The sequence below is a fragment of the Gopherus evgoodei genome, chromosome 19, assembly GCF_007399415.2.
Source record: "Gopherus evgoodei ecotype Sinaloan lineage chromosome 19, rGopEvg1_v1.p, whole genome shotgun sequence".
In the NCBI taxonomy this organism is placed as follows: domain Eukaryota; kingdom Metazoa; phylum Chordata; order Testudines; family Testudinidae; genus Gopherus; species Gopherus evgoodei.
In genome coordinates this window covers 17836989-17856625 of record NC_044340.1, presented here as the reverse complement: position 1 = coordinate 17856625, position 19637 = coordinate 17836989, and the positions used below count along the sequence as shown (strand labels likewise).

General features: G+C 46.4%; 1 protein-coding gene across 9 annotated transcripts in view; it reads right to left on the bottom strand.

Moving 5' to 3' along the window:
* NCAM1 (neural cell adhesion molecule 1) overlaps positions 1 to 19637 on the bottom strand; it is a 239424-nt gene that overhangs the window by 12094 nt on the left and 207693 nt on the right. For 3 of the 9 annotated variants that reach the window (XM_030538330.1, XM_030538331.1, XM_030538333.1), the window contains one exon: positions 17058 to 17238. In XM_030538330.1, the coding sequence (XP_030394190.1) occupies positions 17058 to 17238 (181 nt within the window). Of the gene's footprint in view, positions 1 to 11551; positions 13822 to 17057; positions 17239 to 19637 lie in introns of those variants that run through there. The other 6 variants (XM_030538336.1, XM_030538338.1, XM_030538337.1 and 3 more) reach the window with 3 other exon arrangements.

The following is a 19637-nucleotide window of genomic DNA, read 5'->3' as shown; positions in this document are numbered from 1 at the left end:
GGATTTTTGAAAACCAGGGTTTTTGGGAAGGAGGGAGTAGGGAGAAATGAGAGCCAAGCTCGGAGACTTCATTAGCTACTTGGTGGCCACAGGGGCTAGCACCTGGCCTGCACTGAGGGTGGGGAGAGGTGTGTACATAAGGATGGGCAGAGAGCTTGTGGTTTTGCCTGGCATCTGTTGCTCACAATCATGAGTGTCAGATTTATACTAATAAAACACGTAGGTGATTTTGCAAGGCAATGACTAGTCATTTATCAGAGAAATCGCCTGTACAGACAAGGGATCTATGCCTACACATGTGCACCCAGATGCGTGCATCTACACACACGTCCATCTCCTGTACAGACAAGGGATCTATGCCTACACACGTGCACCCGGATGCGTGCATCTACACACACGTCCATCTCCTGTACAGACAAGGGATCTATGCCTACACACGTGCACCCAGATGCATGCATCTACACACACGTCCATCTCCTGTACAGACAAGGGATCTATGCCTACACACGTGCACCCGGATGCGTGCATCTACACACACGTCCATCTCCTGTACAGACAAGGGATCTATGCCTACACACGTGCACCCGGATGCGTGCATCTACACACACGTCCATCTCCTGTACAGACAAGGGATCTATGCCTACACACGTGCACCCGGACGCGTGCATCTACACACACGTCCATCTCCTGTACAGACAAGGGATCTATGCTTACACACGTGCACCCGGACGCGTGCATCTACACACACGTCCATCTCCTGTACAGACAAGGGATCTATGCCTACACACGTGCACCCGGATGCGTGCATCTACACACACGTCCATCTCCTGTACAGACAAGGGATCTATGCCTACACATGTGCACCCAGACGCATGCATCTACACACACGTCCATCTCCTGTACAGACAAGGGATCTATGCCTACACACGTGCACCCGGACACATGCATCTACACACACGTCCATCTCCTGTACAGACAAGGGATCTATGCCTACACACGTGCACCCGGATGCGTGCATCTACACACACGTCCATCTCCTGTACAGACAAGGGATCTATGCCTACACACGTGCACCCGGATGCGTGCATCTACACACACGTCCACTTGCACCTGTGCCCACACACACGTGCGCTCTAGCTGCTATAGATAGGAAAGAAAGCAGAGTCCAATCATTATAGTGCAAATGCTCTGGCCACACATCTGCCTCACTTGTGAGTGCAGAAAGCAGCTGGGAATTCTCAGTGGGGGGTCCTGCCTGGCATCAGGCACTTGGTCTCGAGAGCTTCACTAGCAGAGTGTGACACAACGGGGGGGAGGAAATAAAATATGCCCAGGGAGCAGCAGAGACTGACTGCCCAAAGAGAGAGAGAGAGAGTTTAGCCAAAGCACATTGAAGTCCACGTGAATACTACTTCTGCCTTGGAAGGACTGGGCCCTAAAAGAGTTACATTTGCATCTCTTGGCTGCGTGGTGGCTAAGAGGTCTATGACAGAGACACAAGGTGGGTGAGGTGAATATCTTTTATTGGACCAACTTTTGTTGATGAAAGAGACAAGCTTTCGAGCTACAGAGAGCTCTTCTGCAGCTCTGGGAAACTAAGGCTACGTCTACATTAGCACTTTTGTTGGTAAAACTTACATTGCTCAGGGGTGTGAAGAAACCACCCCGTGTGACATGTTACACTGACAGAAGTGCCAGTGTGGACAGCACTGTGTTGGTGGGACAGCTTCTCCTGCTGACATAGCTACCGCCGCTCATGCAGCCAGTTTTAGGATGTCGACGGGAGAGCTCTCCTCTGTTGGTACAGCTGTGCCGCTGTAAGCTCGTTATGGTAATATCAGGGAAGACTCCCTGACAGACACATGTGGGAACGTTTCCCAAGGAAAATGATGGGGGTCCTATTGCTTGTGACATTTAAGTCCTATAGTAAAGATGAAAGCCCCTGTATTGCCTTGAAAGGGACATGCCTGCATTCATGCCTTGTTGATCCAGCAGGTGTTTCTGATTCTCTCTGGCTTCCCCGTCTCAGAGACCAGCCACAAGCTGCATAGGGGAATCATGCACCTTGGAGGGATTCCCTTGCTTTGTTTCATTGTTGGCTGGTATTTGTGCTGCTACTGATGCTTGCTTCTACTATTTTTAAACAGGAGAAGACAATTTTCTGTGAGCTGACTGGGGTGTAGAAACAAACAATCTACGCCACAGAGGCACATGACACAGCTCCTTGAGCAGCATCTTGTTTTCAGTGCTGCTCCTGCAAATTCTTATGCATGTGCTTAACTTTCCTGACACGAGTAGTCCCACTGAAGACACTGACGTAAGTATAGCTCAGGTTATGCACAAGTGTTTGAAGGAGCAGTGCCTGGGTTAGGAACACAGTTTAGCTTTTAGCACAAGGAAAATGCTTTTTATGCTACATAAAAAACCTTTGAGCAAATCTGCCTGGTAGTGGAGATTGTACGTTTCATCTAACCGGGGCAAGGCAGCAGGTAACGGGCGTTACTTGGCACCTGGCAATGGCTCTGATCCAAATCTTCCAACAGCACACCTGAAAATGCCCCAGACCTAGTACACTGGTCTATGAAACTGCCAAGCTTAGAGAACTTTAAGACTCAGAAAAGGGTTGGATATTGATGTGGATAACAAGAACGGTCAGGCTTACAGTAACAAAGAGCAGAACAACCTAAACCTTCTTGCTCCAGGGCCTAACCCAGCCTCCAATGTCTATGCTGCCATTAGACACCTGCGGCTGACTCAGGCTGCAGGGCTGTTTATTTGCAGGGTCATAGAGCCTGGACATCTATCTTGCAATTAAACAGCCCCACAGCCCGAGTCAGCTGGCACGGGCCAGCCGTGGGTGTCTAAGTGCAGTGTAGATAAAGCCTTATTAACAGGCACCAGGAGAAAACTTTCCTTAAGGTCACGTTCCATAATTGCCTATTCTACTGCACGGATTCTTGTACCTTCCTCTGACGCACGTGGGGCTGGCCACCAGGATACTGAACTAGACAGACCCCTCTGATTTGGCCAGTCCTATGCACCGAGTTAAAACCCTCTGTGCTGCAATGCAGAGGGGCTGGCAGCCTGAATGGGTCTGGCAGATGGGACAAATTCTACATCTTCCTAAACGGAATGAGGTCCCACTAACAAAACTTTGGTTTTAGTGCATCCATTCAATTCATAAGGTCAGTGACTCTGTGCCCCACATGTCCCTGTTGAAGTGTCGCAGGCACAAGCTCCTGCCCCGAGGAAGTGAAGGTACCAGCAGTAGCAACTTCCAAGAGCACATGGCGTACAAAGATCAAACAGAACCGACCCACGTGACTCCCAGAGCCACTATGGTATCAGACCATAGTAGTGCCAAAGCACCTGATGCCCCCATAGCCCAGTCAGACCTTCCTGCCCATGCGTGCGTGCAGTTCAATGGCTGCTTGTCTGCTATCAGCATTACACATCTCTGTGGGCTAGCGTCCAATCAGTATGAAGGCTGTATAGTGTACTCAGGTGTCACAAAGCCCTTCAGGGATAAATCCTGGACTTGGTCTTTTCCTCTGGCTGTGGGTGATGGATTTATGGCATGTCTGGTTTCCACATGTAAATTCGTCCTGGCCTAGAATCCTCAGCTCTGGCAGGCGATGGCAGCAGAACAGAGTAAATACTGGAAATGGCCCACAGTGGTGAGACTGGGAGCAAAGCCCACCTCCAACTCAGAGATGGCTCAGCCAGGAGGGTCACAGGAAGAGGAGTGTTTCAAGGCCACCTATTTGCCCATCTGAAGTGATGGGTAAATGACCCGGTTTTCTGTGCACCTGGGAAATGCAAACAGCAACGTGGCACGGATGCACAGATGCCCTAATGCCAGGAGCCTTCCGAGAGGGGAATTGGCTGGATCGAGCCGCATGCAAAGACTGGCAGCTTGGCACTTCCAGAACTGTACTGAGCACGACACGGTGCCACCTCCTACACAGCTAATCATATGGGGAGGCCCCAAATTCTCAGAACTGAAAGCCCTTTAAGCACTTGCTTTGCCAGACACTGCCCCGGGCAGGAAGCAGCTGGGGCATTTTTGTACTCTGACAATTTGGCATAATCATCTGCAGATTAATGTTACCCATCCCAACAGCAGGTAGGGGGTCCTGAATACTCCAGAGGGGCAGGGTCACGGGGACCCTTCGGACTGTCTGGTTCTATTCCTGAAAGCCGAACTATGCTGCCATAGACTGACATGAGCCATGAGGCCCTCTCCTTCCCCTTTGCTAACCCAATAACCCGTGTCTTATCTGTGGCCCTTGACTCTCGCCATAGCCTGATGGTATTTTTTGCCTACCCAGTTATAAAACAATGAATGCAGGACAGTAATGGGGGCAATCAGCATGTCTAAGTCCCAAGGTCACCTGGAGTACAGAAAGGCAGCATGGTCCAGTCGTTAAGGTGTTGGCCAGAGACCTGGGTTCAGACCCTGTGTGACCTTGGCCAATTACTTAGCCTGCTTGTGCCTCAGTTCTTCTCCTGAAAAACAGGAATAACAGCACTGACCTAGCCCAGGGTGTTGTGAGGATAAATACATTACAAGATTATGAGGTGCTCCCATACAGCTGAAATCCACTGGACACTGCCTTTGAGTACTGGTTGGGCTCCCTAACTGCTCCCGAAGTGCTGTGGGTACTGCTGGCAGCGGGGTGGAATGGATGCCTCGGCAGTTCCATCAGGGAGCTGAATCCCACGTGGCCAAGGTGGGCAGCAGCAAGCACCATCTTTACACAGCCAGAGCAGAGCGATTCCTCCCAGAGTCTTGGCACCGGCCTGCGCACGCAATGCATTTTAAAGCAAGCAACCTGCTCTCCCTGTTTTATTCAGAATTATTCTTCCTGAGCCACTGAACAGCAACCGCAGCATTGGGCACCAGCACAGGATTCATCAGCCCCACCCAAGAGCAGAAACTTAATACTCCTGTCATTTGCTTCCCCGACATCAGCCCGTGTGCTTGGCCCAGCCACACACTGACCGACTGTGCAGCAGAGCTGGTGGCTGACATTTATGTGGAGCTGGCTGGAGCACTCTCCAGCTTCCTTGTGGTTAGATTTTTTAAAGTCAGGATGTGATTCTATTGTTTTCTAATTATTTTCTTATTGCTGGTGAAAGGTGTTGGATTGGCAAGCCTGAAGACTCTCATTCTCTATCCACAGCACAAGCACAGCAGGGCACGCTCTGCGTGTGTTTTTGGGCCAATGCAGCTTCGCCTTGCCATGTGGAAGGACCAATGCTAGGCCTGAGATGGAGAGCACAGTTTGTCCCCCGTCCCCACACACATTTTATTATTTGGGAATGGGTGGAGAGCACATCCCCAGTACACCCAGAGAAATCTTGATCCCTCTTGCAATGCTGACAGGCGTGAGAGCCAGGAGTCCACTGAGACGGGTCTGTCTCTCTTCAGCTCTCTCTACAAGCCGCTCTCAGGGCCAGATGCTGATGCTTGCAGGAGGAGGCCATTAAATACTCTGCAGACTGTTTGTGCTAGAGAGCCGCACCCTGTCAGCACGGTGCATCAAGCTGCATAATTAAACACATTGATCACCCTTGGTATTTGCAAGGAGAGATGGTGCCATATATTCACCTCCACTAATGTATTCAGAATTCATGCCTGGCTGATTCAGTAGTTAAGACTTTCACTTGGACCAGCTCCCGGGGGACAAACTGTGTGTGGTGTGTGCACAGGGGGTGTGGTGTGGTAAACAATCTTTCTGCTCATCTGAAACTTCTGTCTGGGAATGAGAATGAGCTACTCTGCACGGCGGCAGAAGATGCACAATCACAGCACTGTGGGGACATGGGGCTATGCCTCCCTGCTGTGCTTGCAACAAGCTCCCTGCTGAGGGGCTGGGTTGAACGGGTCCTTCACACAGTGTGACCTCATATGTATGGTACGTATAAGATCACACAGCAGACAATACCATTTTGTAGTGCAAAATGGTATCCTCCATGCATCGTGACCTCACACAGACTGTACATGTGATGTCATACCGTGTGGTGCAAAACAGTGTCCTCTGCACACTAGGCACTGCTGCAACCTCCTCTGCTGATGGCACGACCCCATTTGGGGTCATGACCCACAGTTTGAGAACTGCTGCACTATGCTATACAAATCCTAAGAGGAATACAACCCCCAAAGACCACACAGCTGCTCTGTGGGTGCAGAATAAGGCTTCCCCTGTACAATCCTGTTTAGATCCTGGACCTTATCAATGGAGCCTCACTAAGTGCACTGGCATGGCTGCTGCCTGCTTCACACTGACTAGCCGAGATGAAGAACACTGGAATATTCATTAAAAATGTCTCGGTGTGAACTTTAAAGCATTTCCTGGTTCTCATTTAATACATTTTAATCACCTGTCATGCTGCAGTAAACCAGGAAAGAATGAAGGATGAGAACATAGCCTGGAAGGCACCTGCTCACGGACTTCCAAACGCTACCTTTACTAATTTGATCCCCAAATCCTCCTCTGGGGTCTCTTAAGTGGGATGGGCTAAGAGTGGCTGGGACAGTCAGGAAAGGGCTAAAGAGCTGCTTGCCTGTCATATGGCCAGGCAGGGGGTGTGGGGCAGAGAGAGGTAAGGGGAAAGCCTCTGGGGGCTGCAGCCCTTTTGGGCAAGGGAATCCTTTCATTACTGCGTTACCCATTTATGTTTGGAACAATAAGTTGTATATGGAGGCAAGCACTTGAAGTGGGCTTGGCTGTGGCACTGGGCCTTTCCTCGAAGATCTCCCAGACCAGCCGTGGTTTAGTAAATCTAATTCTTCACATACGCTGCAATTGTAAAGGTTCAGAGTCTGTGGAGATGCATGGAACACTTGAGGAGGGTTTTACTGTCTCTGGTGGTCCCATGAACTTGAAAGAAATTGTTGCTGTTCCTATTTTTTAATGTGTCTGGAATTCTTTTGTTTTTTGCAAGGACCAAGGGAGACATTTTACTTTTTGTTCCTACAACTGGTTTCTGGTTAAAATAAAGTGACCCACAACATTAAGCTCTACCCTTTACTGCACCCCACTGATTCCAATATGGATTTGTATTCAAGTACTCTGACAGTTAGGAGAAACCCCATTTCTTCCAATGGAGACAAGGCCTCTTTTTAAGAAACTTCACTGGAGTGTAAATGGGCTGCTCCGAGTCGTTTAGTGCCAGGCGGTAAAAACAAAGCAGAAGAAGAATACATAAATTAAAATTGCTGTTGTCATGCATATTGGATCAGGCCAGAAAACAGTTCCACTAAAGCCCATTGAAGTTGACAGGAATCTTGCCATTGACTTAAATGAGTGCTGGATCAAAGCCTTTTCCTGAAAATTTGGGGCAGAGACTGTCTTTTTATTCTGAGTTTGTACAGCACCTAGCACAATGGGGTCCTGGTCCATGGCTGGGGCTTGCAGGTGCTAAGTAATACAGACAATAAATAACAATACAGAAAGCAGCTTAACATATATGGCCCAGTCCCATGGGCAGAACGTGTTATTTTGCAAACTACAGACCCAAGTCAACAGCATAAAACTGTCCATTTTCCCCATGCATTTTTTTCTATTCTGGGGTTGAGCATGGAATCCTCTCTACACGTCAAGCAAATGAACACAAATATTTAAAAAAAATTGATCGAGTCTTTAGTTCTAAATGAGTGGGAAAAAACCCCTTTCATTTATTAATCGTAAATGGTTCATCAATGGAACACAAGCTTCTGTCAAGAAAGACCTCTCTAGCCACCCCGCTTTATAACATACAATAAAAAGTCCCATAGGCATTACTCCTCACATATTTTACATGTGTCCATTCTGTCAAAGAGGGCTGTACCACACAGATAGATCCTCTCAGCGGGAGGCCCAGCTACAGGGTGTATAGGAAGCTTAGGTGTAGGCAGGACAGAGAAAGGACAGGACTGACAGAAACAGGCACGATTCACAGGCCGGAAGAGGGAGACAGCAATGCACTTCAAGGGTTCTGCAGTGTATTTGGCATCATGAAGAAAAGTATGGCGGATGCCAGGTGAGCATAACCTTTGCTATCAGATGATAATTTTTCTTTGCAGATACTGAAAAGTATCCTTCAGCCTAAAAGCACCCGATTAGAAGGATTTCATTGTCGCCTGTGTGCTGCATAACTTACATCAGAAAAAAGCAATAATGGCAAATGCAAGCTACCATCCATCCCATGTGATAACAGCATCTATTTACACACAGAGTGAGATTTGCTCACTTTAGTCTCACTTGCTGGTAGCAGAAAGACGTAGGGGCCATCGGCCGCTGCCCATGTGATGAGGGAGTGTCTGTTGAGGTTTAAGTTACGAGGAGTGGGTATTTCCATTGAGTGCTAAAGGCCAGGTGTGACACTGCACTCCATATTCTTCATAATGATATTATATGATATGATTATGACATCGTTATGATGTATTTTATGCAAGATAAGTCATGTGAGATGTCACTGGAGAGATTTTTTGCTGAATATAATTATCCTACTTGTGTGCACGTATAATTCGTGTCTCTGAAGTTATGAATATTGACTATCTCTCTGCATTTCAAATGTAGTTACACCTGGGGAACGCCCACTAGACAAGAAACTTTCATTCTATACAATGGGTGGGGAATGGACCATTAGGAAAACAGTAGGCCTTAGGGGAGGGCTTATCTCCCACCTGGGGAGCCTTCCTGTGAATGCTCCAAACAGCCAGTGAGTGATGGCTGCTATAACTCTACAAGGATGGGATCAAACCACATGTCTAGACTCCATCTTGGGATGTCAATAATTTTCCACAGACCAGTCTAGGGACCAAGCTTTGAAACAAAGGGCTCCCGCCATATGCAAAAGCTACATAAGGTGGGGAGTGACTTCTGAGGTTCTTCGCTCCCCATACAAGAAGTTGCCTGCAAACACCTGAGGTAGAAAGACTTAACTGGGGGAAGTGCTGGACCCAGGCTAAAGGGATTTCTAGCCTGTGAATGGAACACCAAGCTGTAAGCAAGTGAAGCTTGCCCCTTAAGAATCTGCAGCCTGTTTGTATCATCTGCTAGGGTGAGAAGCTGCTACTCATATCCAATCTATTTAGTATAATAAGCTTAGTTTGTACTTTTTGTTTATTTGGTAGGTAATCTGCTTTGATCTGTTTGCTATCCCTTATGCTCACTTAAAATCTATCTTTTATAGTTGTTAAACTTATTTGTGCTTTATCTAGACCAGTGTGTGGGAATCATAACTCAGGGGTAAAGGCTATTGCATATTCCTCTCCACATTGATGGAGGGGGTGAATTTCATGAGCTTACACTGTACAGTTCCCTGTGCAGCACAAGACAGTATAATTTTGGGTTTATACTCCAGAGAGGGAGTGTGCCTGAGGAGCTGGTAGGATTCTTAGCTGTAGCCTTCCCATGCAGGGGCTGGTCAAAGAGCCTACATGTAAGTGCAGCTGGCTGTGTCCCTACCTGTAGGTATGCTGGTGAAAGTGCAGGCTGGAGGGCTTTGAAGCTTGTCACAGTAGCACAGTGTAAAAGGGAGCCCAGGCTGGTGGGTCAGGGGGGCTCAGTGCTAGTTCCAGGTGGCACCCCAGGGGGAACTCGTCACACCAGGTTTACACCAGTATCACTCCATTGACTTCAGTGGTGCTACTTCTGGCATACAGTATAAACAAGAGGAGCATAGGGCTCTGTTCCATCTCTGGAGGGCACTTCCATTTGAATGGACATACAGAGAGAAAGCAAGAGAATAAATTCCTGTTTGAAGGAAAATAGAGTAAATGCGGGTGGGAGTTTACCAAGGCTGCTTTTTACCTGTGCTGCCCATCCCACACACTGTACACACTGCCCTTGGTTCTAGGAGCTGCTGCACCTCACTGCACTAGCACAGGAGCCCTCAGGGGAACCTGGAAAGCTTTGGAAGTGTCCTTTAGCCCAGTGAAATGCTGGATGGTGTTGAACACATAGCTGAATCATAGTGAGCCTCATCAGCCACAGCACCGCTGCTGAATTTAACGTAGCCAAATGCTTGGACAGACAACTTTGAAACCAAGCATTTAGGGTTTAAAACCAGCTGCAGGACAGCAGCAGCTGGAATTCCATTGGCCATGTGAGATCCTGCAAAGCCCTGCAGTTCATTCTGTGAGGAGCCAATGACATGGGGTTACTCTGTCTGACGGTTGAGGTCCGGTATTCCTTTTTGCAGGTACGATTTGCTCCCACAAATCTTGGGTTTGCAAGGTGGATCCCTGCCTAAAAATCTGAGCATTTGTGCCACTCCAGCACTCCGCTTTGCACCCAGATTTCAGTGGCAAGCACCAAAAAGGGAGATGGCTGTTCTGAAAACTGTGGCCAACAAAGCAACAGTGATACTTCGGATCCTATCAAATCCTGCCTCTTACATGGGGCAAACCCCACGGATTGGCAAGTACAATGTGATAATCCTTGTAAACTGGCCACAAAGTCAGCAGTGCCATTCATTAGTTTTCTGGCTATAGAGGGGAAATTCTCTTTGTAAAAGGGGTTTTAACGCCTGTATCTGCTTTACACAGTCAGTTAGTGTATTCTGGACAGCTAAGGGGAAGCCCATGAAATGAGCAAGGAAACTCATCTACAGAATAAACTCAACTACATCAGACAGTTCATTTGACTCATTATTGTTATTTTAATAATGGAAATGTGTAAACATAATAAAGGCCTGAATGGTTTTCTACATGTAAACATTGTCATGTTAACAACGGATCTGATGAGATATTGTAGTGTAAATATTGCAGGTGTGAACACACTAACGCAGGGAAGGAGACCTGCTTGCTCGGGGTTCCGGGACCTAGAGAGCAAACCGGGAACGCCGCGGTTTGCTCTCTCGGTCCCGGAGCCAGCCAGCAAACCGCAGGGAAGGAGACCTGCTTGCTCGGGGTTCCGGGACCGAGAGAGCAAACCGGGAAAGGAAACCAGCTTCGCCGCGGTTTGCTCTCTCGGTCCCGGAACCCCGAGCAAGCAGGTCTCCTTCCCTGCGGTTTGCTGGCTGGCTCCGGGACCGAGAGAGCAAACCGCGGCGTTCCCGGTTTGCTCTCTCGGTCCCGGAACCCCGAGCAAGCAGGTCTCCTTCCCTGCGGTTTGCTGGCTGGCTCCGGGACCGAGAGAGCAAACCGCGGCGTTCCCGGTTTGCTCTCTCGGTCCCGGAAACCCGAGCAAGCAGGTCTCCTTCCCTGCGGTTTGCTGGCTGGCTCCGGGACCGAGAGAGCAAACCGCGGCGTTCCCGGTTTGCTCTCTCGGTCCCGGAACCCCGAGCAAGCAGGTCTCCTTCCCTGCGGTTTGCTGGCTGGCTCCGGGACCGAGAGAGCAAACCGCGGCGAAGCTGGTTTCCTTTCCCGGTTTGCTCTCTCGTCCCGGAACCCCCCTTGAAGCCGCCCAACAGCGCTGCAGTGTGGCCACATCTAACACCACTTGCAGCGCTGGTTGCTGTAAGTGTGGCCACTCTGCAGCGCTGGCCCTATACAGCTGTACTAATACAGCTGTAACAACCAGCGCTGCAAAATTTTAGATGTAGACATGGCCTAACTTAAGTGACATGCCAACAAGCTACAAAGCGTAGTATGGAACTGAAAGTGGCTACGGGAACTCAGGACCCTTAGTTTGCATTACAGCAACCTTCACTGAAAACTACAGCCTTTGTTGCCTTAGGGCGGTGCAACGTAACAGAAATTCCCAGCAAGATTCTCAGGAACCCACAGCAGCAAGATCTGCATTTTCAGTGCTGGCTACTGTGCATATGGTCATATAACTGTGTAAACTGCTAACGCTAGGCACAAGCAAGACACATCGATATTTGTTCTTATGACACCTCACGGGAGTCACCCTTGAGGCAGTTCCTGATGAGATTTTGCTTGGCCATCGCAATATCTTAAGTAGGTGGGCCTTCCCCAGAAACCTTCATTATGTCTATTGAATACTGTTGGTTTTCCCAATGAACCTCCATCTGAAATTGAAGTTAAATGCACATGTAACTACACCACTCCTACACACCTCGTATGCATACATATCAAGTGGGCTTCTGACTCTAAAGGCGCCCAGATTCACCTCTGAGCTACATACTGATCTCACAGCCTAAGCAGAAGTGTATAAACACTGCCATAGGAAAGATCAAAAGGGCCTTTAATGGAACTTGGTGTAGGAATATAGTCTATACAGCACAAAGCATTTAAAAAGGCATTTTGATGGTGAGGTGTCCCCTTTTAAAGGGAACTCTGTGTGTGTGTGTGTGTGTGTGTGTGTGTGTGTGTGTGTGTGTGTGTGTGTGTGTGTGTGTGTGTGTGTGAGAGAGAGAGAGAGAGAAAGAAAGAAACATCTGTATGAACCTTTTGTTTACAATTCTAAATAGAAACGAACAGTGCAGATTCCAGTGAACAAAGTCTGACTAAATTTCGAACAGAGACAAGATGTTATATGAAGTGCATACATTCATAGCTAGACATGATTAATAGGGGTTTGGTTAGGTTTTGTACCTAACAGGAAAGGTTTTGTTAGAAAAGAAATTAATCCTGTTTAAGAGCTTTGATAACCTAACCATGTCCAAACCATGTTTCCAGTCTCATCCTTTTCTTCCCCCAGGTCCTTGCAGAGAGAGAGAGAAAGAGAGGTGTTCTCAGAAAGGCTTAAAGGAGCGGCATAGCCAAATGGCTTTCCCCATTATAAAAACAATTCACGAGGGACACCGCATTAAAGAAAAGGAATGTCACCTGAAATTGCTAGAATGAAATGTGATACACAGGACTCAGAGAGGAAGCTGTATATACTGCATCACATTACACCACAGATTAATCCTGTCTGGTGGAGTGTCAAACGCACAGTTAACCATGAATATTATTAAGGTTCAGTAATACCCATTTAGCCTGTCAGATTACTTGTTCCCAGCTAATCTTTTTAGTTAAAAGGGAAGAAAAGCCGTTTCTCTGCTCATTTGACAATACAGTAGTGGATAGCCCGACAGAACGTTAGACAAGCATCCACTGCAAATCTGTACACTCACAAGCTGTGTTATGCTCCAAACTCCCATACGTAATGGTCTTGGGATGCCTGATTACAGAAGGGCCAGTGAGGCTCCAGGGATTCAACCATGTGAAAGAAAAAGAAATGTCCTCAACACCCATCTCAACAAGACACTTTAGGTCAGACAACTGCATCAGAGGGATGTTCTGATGACCATGTGTTTAATCCATGCGCAAAAGCCCTTGGAAAAAAAGATCTCAGTCAGGCATCCCAAGTGGCTAGAATTGCCAAGTTTCTTTCTCTTTTAACCTGTAGTTAGGTATACAGATGGGGCTTTAAAACCCTTTTTATTATGGTTATCATCTTTGTAATATCGTTCATAGGTACGAACAGACAATGGTGATCAGCAACAGATGTGTGGAAATGTCAAGAGAGACCAGGTTTTTAAAAGCTTTCAATATCAGACCTTCCTATAAAAAAAACAACAAAATTTTTTTCTTTACATCCATTAAAAAAGGGCTAATTCATTATAAAGCAAAACCAAAAAATGTTAGAGAGAAAACGCTTGGTTTAAACTTCTTTTTTTATCCTCATTACAAAATACTCAATCTTTCCAATAAAATGATATGTTGTGCGTGTTTTTTTTTCTTGCACTGATATGATCCTCTGAACGAAAAACTATCTGCTTTCACACCTGGGTAGGAACCAGGCCTTTTTATGCAAATTTGTTTGTTGCTGTTTATTTGTGGTGTTGTACAAAGTTTCTAACAGAGCAAAAGCAGAGTCACTGCAGAAAGAAGCAATGAAACAAAGGAGGACGACGTTGATGGGCTTCCCAAGGTCGCTGCAGGTGCCAAACAATGGTTCCCAGGAGGGAGAAAAATGGTTGTTTAAAACAAATTTGGTGCATGTGGCAAGTGTGGATGTTTCCGTGAGGTCCAAGGTGACATGTATGACAACAGACACAGGAAAGGAAACAAGGGGGAGGGGAAGAGAAGAAAGAAAGAAAAAGGAAGAGAGAGAGAAAATAGATAAAAAGAAAAAAAATAGGTCAAATATAGAAAACATAAGAATTAAAGATTTATTTAACTTAGTAAGTTAAAATGGCCAAAGGTTAGAGAAGAGCTTTAGCGCAGTAACACCAGCGAAAAGGCCAACTCGGCAGCTCAGCAATGCCATAAGCAGTACAGCAAGTTAAAATTCAGGGGGTGAGGGGTTAGCAAGCAAATGGATCAAGATAAATGATGGAACAGGAGGCTCAAATGTGAAACATGAGAAAATGATTAGCTGGTATTTGAAAGGACAACACTGCGTTTTTCTAAGAAAAGACCTTTTGGAAGCAGACACTGCACCTAACAGCCTGTCCAAGTCCTGACCCAGTGCTCACTGTACTGAGGGTTTGGGTAATAGAGACACTTAATTACAGCCTTGAAAAAAGCTATATGGATGCAGGAATACCTCAGAGAAATCAAGCTCCACTGGTTGGAGTTGTCGTAGACTACCCTCAAGCATACTGCTTTTACAACCACCTTTGTCCTTACAGTCAACTTGAGGACACCATAAAACTAGCCCCAGGACCATCTCAAGGGATTATATATAACAAATATATGTTTTGTCTACATGAAAGATTTTATTCCTAATGTAACAAAGAGCAATGCTGGGTTGGAAACACGGACTCCAACCCCTGCCGTGGAGAAGTCGTGGCCCATTCTGAAATCAAAAGGGAAATACTAAAGAACCGGCTACGAAATAACTAAGTGACCCCAGCGTAGAAGCAGATCCTTGGCCGACGTGAACTGCCAATACCACATTGACTTCAATGTATTTACGTGAGCTGGTGATTTGGTCCGATGTTCTTCCCCAAGAGCCTATTAGGGGAATCTGCCCACAGAGGCTCTGAGTCTGCTAAGACGTCACAGGCCAAAGGTAAATCACAGCCCTAAACAAGATCAAACAGCTAAAGCAGCAAAATCTTCTGCCCACTGCAGGTAACATGAATAATTTCATTGCATGATGCTCTCCTTCTCTCTGAAGCAGTCTTCCATTCTGAGAAGGGAGAGAGCCCACGAGCTGGAGTAGATTGGATTGACACTGAAGGAAACTACACTCCAAAACAAAGACCTCTCCTCCAAGAACTCACTGAAGATGGTTCCCAGTCATGTGGCTTGCTAGTATTTTAAACAGCAGCTTTCAAAATGGCATGGTGATTCAAAACCTGGCTCCTCCTCTCCTTTGCAGTGGAGTAACAACTCAGGAGTAGTTCCACTGAAGTCAATGTGGTTACATTGGTGAGATCAGAATAAGGCTATTTTAATCTATCTATGGCTTTATTAAGAAGCCTATAAATAATGCTCTCTCTGCACTCTGCCTGGCATTTCAAAGATCGCATTTTCAAAAGGCCTGTCTCACTGCTCCTGCTGTCTATAACCACTTAGCTGTTACCTGACTGTTTCCCCAGGTACATTCCAGCATTCCACTGGACTGCAGTGGAACGCTACAGACAATGCCAGCACAGGAAATCTGCAGGGAGCCAACCTCAAGAAGGCTGAGGGAACTGCAACACTGTTCAGCACTTAGACGCTTCCTCTTCAGTGACTCCCAAGAGCACAAAGGAACTAATTTACTGCTGATCTCAGCCTACTGCCATTGGTTGCCTAGCCCTGAAATGATCTTATGCCATTCTCCACCTCCCTCCCACCAGTCTCAGTTGTCCTTTAAATGCATTAGGGTAATAAGTATTAGAGCTATTGAAAACGCAAAACTGAGGGTGAGTTCTTTAATGAGTTACCAAATGTCCTTCCATCTAAAACTACAGACCTGTTAAGTGCTTTCCCCCCACACTCCCTTTCAAGCCCCAAGCATCCAGTGTTAACAGGTCACACTCATTTGTATCCTTAATGCTGCCAGTGGGCTTTACCCAGTAAAGTTTTGTCATGCACACTGCACAAGCTCTCAGCTACATCCCTCAGAAAGGGGAGGGAGGAATAGACCAAGGCCTCAAGTCTCAGCTACAGGACAATGTGGGGAGAATTTGCTAACTGCTTTGAGGAAAAAAAGTGAGAGACTCACAGATAAAGCTCTTAAGAAAAAAAAATGAAATAATTTCCGTAATACTGATTATAGGCAACGATCGCAGCATGGACGCTCTTCACTCAGGCTATGCAATGAGGCTGTCTCTACTGCTCCAGCTTGCCAGCTTTCAGACGTGTACATCTAGTGTTAACTTAAAATCATAGCTCGTTCAAGGGTCTTACCCCCAAAGGGACTTCTGTGGCAGAATTATTACTTGGGCAAAGAGAGGTCTGGAAAGGAGATTCTCCCAAACCTTTTCTCTCTCCTGCAGGCTACCAAACTGCTAGCAAATCTCTGTACTTTAGGGACTGTGTGGCTATTGCAGTATTTGTGACTGCACCTCGCTCCACGGGGAGAGAAATCCATGAAGGACGCAGTCTGTCTGTCTGCAACAGCAGCTTCCAAAAGGACTGCTGACATTATTCAATTTCTTTTGCCCAATGGGCTACCCAGTGTAATTATTTTAGCAACAGGTTTGCTTTAGAAAGTGCTTTAATTTGGTCTCCATTTCATTTAATAAGGGCCATGCAGCACAGAACAATTTTAACCACACCAGCCAGCTCTTTACGCCTTCATGCCGCTGGTAACTGTCCTGTATCAGCAAATGAGCAAAAAGCAAGCAGAAAGCAGGTTTGAAAGGGCAATCCATGTTGTGAAAAGCATGATACCAGGTATCTGAATTTCCCCTTGGCTTTGGCTTGAGTCAGGGGCCCTATTTACTGGTTTCAGAAATGCATTTTCTACCCAGCACTTTTCTCATTTGCATGTCTTGTTAGTTTACAGTGATACAACGGCAAATATTTCCTGTGACTAGTCAGACAACAGTTTTTCATGGAGCGTTCCTACAAGGTTTTTGCTGTGCTATACATATGCTTTGAATGGGTAACCAATTATGATAATGTCTTTAAGCAAGCAAGTTGTCAGGGTTTATTCAGGCACATTAAGGGATGCAGCAAAGTTGCATTAATTGAAAGCAGAAAACAATGGTAAAGCTTGTGGCGGTCATACCTGGGATTACAGTAGGCTGAGCTGAAGTCCTGAAAGCATAGTGTGCAGGCTTGGATTTCCCTTGCTGGTTCTCAGCTATTACGTAGACCTCATACTCTGCATTCCACTCTAGGGACTTAAGCATGACGTGGTCGCTGCCAGAGGGGAGTCTGATCTCTGGTTTCCAGTCTGAGGACTGCTTCTGGGGGATGGTGAGAGGAGAGAGGGGAAAAAACCACAGTGCATGGTCTTAATGGTCAGTTCTGAGATAGGAGGATGATCAACTAATACACATCACACATAATGTAAAATAAACAGGAACTGGTTTCTCAGACAACTCAGCAGGTGCCAAATGGGAAATCCACTGCATGAAGCAGGTGAATCTATTCCTAGGAAGGGGTGACTGATTGAGAATTTATGAAATCTAAGCAGCATCTTCCCTACTTATTTCCCAGTACAGAGCTATCGTGTCTAAAGAAAACCCTGCTGCTTGTTCCTCTCCCCTCTGCCTGACACCAGATCACACACCTGTTTTAGAAAGATCAAGCCCCAGACCCTCCACACACATTGCTGAAGTGTGAAACATGCCAAGGCTTTTCAGAGGATTCTTTGCAGCGCTGGCACATAGAATTCAGACCATTTTGATGACAAAGCTTTGCTTCCAAACCAGGGGTGGGCCTAGCTTAGCAGTTTTGTCTAGTCTGCTCTCTAGTGTCTCTTGGAGATTTTCAAAGCTGCCTAAAGAGATCTGGATTCGTAATTTCAAATTTTAATGGAAACTGGGTGTCCAAATCCTTTAGGCAGCTTTGCAAACCTGTTACCAAGATCTTCTGAGTACTCAGTCTCCCCTGAGCTTGCTATTCTATGGCACCTTGATGGCAGATGAGGGTTGCCATTATCTCAACTCTTGCACAGCAAAAATGCAATTTAAAACCCAGCAGTGAGTCCTGCTACTTGCTACTGTCACCAGGCAGCTCCTTTGCTTTCCTGCTTTTTCCTGCTCTTACTGAGCCAGTCAGAGTGGTGAAATGGCGGTGGTGACCCTCAAAGACCAGCTGCTTGGTCTCTCCTCACAGATGAAAATGCGCCCCAGGAAATAAGTGATCCATATAAAGGACAGGACTAACAAAAATTATTATTATTTACATCCCTGGAACTAGAGGTTGATAATGTGATGGATTTAACCAGGACAAGTTACTGCACACAAGCTTTCCATATAAAACATCATTTCTTCCTCTGAGCATGAGCAGCTTGTTGGTTTATAGGTTGGTCACTCATTTTAATTAATTTCAGCATCAACAAATTAGGGAGTTGTCTTAGATGCAGGACAGTATACGCATGGATAAACAATACAGGAGAGCCCTTTTTTATTATTACTGCAAAGTATTCTACGCATGTTTTTTGTAAACCTTTCATGAAAGAGAAAAACAACTCAGTTAGGAACAGTCACAGTGTTGGGTGCATCTGAAAACCCCTATGAAGCCTATTTACTGAGATCTAGTGCTTTTATGTACTTTGGAATTACCTTATGCATACTGATCATATTGGCATCTAAGCCCGACAATGGAAAATTCCTCCACTACGTTGCAAACAAACCTTCTCATTAGCCAATGAGGGTCCCCAGGGCAGTGCTGCATGTGGCTGATTCAGAACGTTGGTAACACACGGTTTGATGGTTTGGTGAAAAAACGTGAAGTAAAGCAACAGGGAGAACACAGTGGGTGGAGTTTCCTCACGGTGGAACATTTGTTAGTGCGAAGTGCTGGAGTTGGTTTTAGAATATTAAATTTAAACAAAAAAAAGCCCAAAACAAAAGCCCGCCAGCAAGTGAGAATGCTTACTCTATGCAAGCCCCTCCCCTCAGCAATGGCCTCTGGAAGATGGCTTGGATGATCTAACAGGTCTTCTTCATCTCTATCTTCTGGATTCTATGAAGCTAAATCACCTCCTGTCAGAGGGGTTTTGGGAGGGCATGTGAGAGGATGCAAGAGTTCCTAGGTCATTTCTAGCGCAAGCGCCAGGATTACTCTGCTTCCTTCACTCAGAGGTTCACTCACCCTACCGCATAAGATGAGTCTTATTGCAAAAGTGGTTTCCTGATGGCTGGTACAGAATTAATTCGTGAGAGGGTCTACCAGGCTTGGTCTTGAAGATGTGCTTTGTAAATGCCCCAAAACTTCCACTAAAGGCTCTGGTACAGTTTAATTGCTACCAGGCACATTAATATTGGAGCAGATTGTCCAGATAATAGAAACAGCATCAGTAATTTTTAGCAAAACTTCCCCCAGCCCTAGAGATCCTCAGGACCTCAAGGCTACTTCATCACATTCTTATTCCTTAAGGCTGAGCTGTCACGTATTCTCTGATTAGGTGCTTTGCCTGCTGTAGAATAGGGAACATCAAATATCACCTAGCAAAAGCCAAGGTTAAAGTTGGCTTCATTTGTTCAGCTTGCAGCAACGTTACCTATTCGTAATAAAACAATCCTTCCGTTGGGCATTTGCTCAAAATAGAGCAGTGGGGGTTTCACAACCCTAGGCAATTACAGAGATCTAATTTACTTGGGCCTAATAAGGAATATCTTCAGATAGTGTTCCCCCA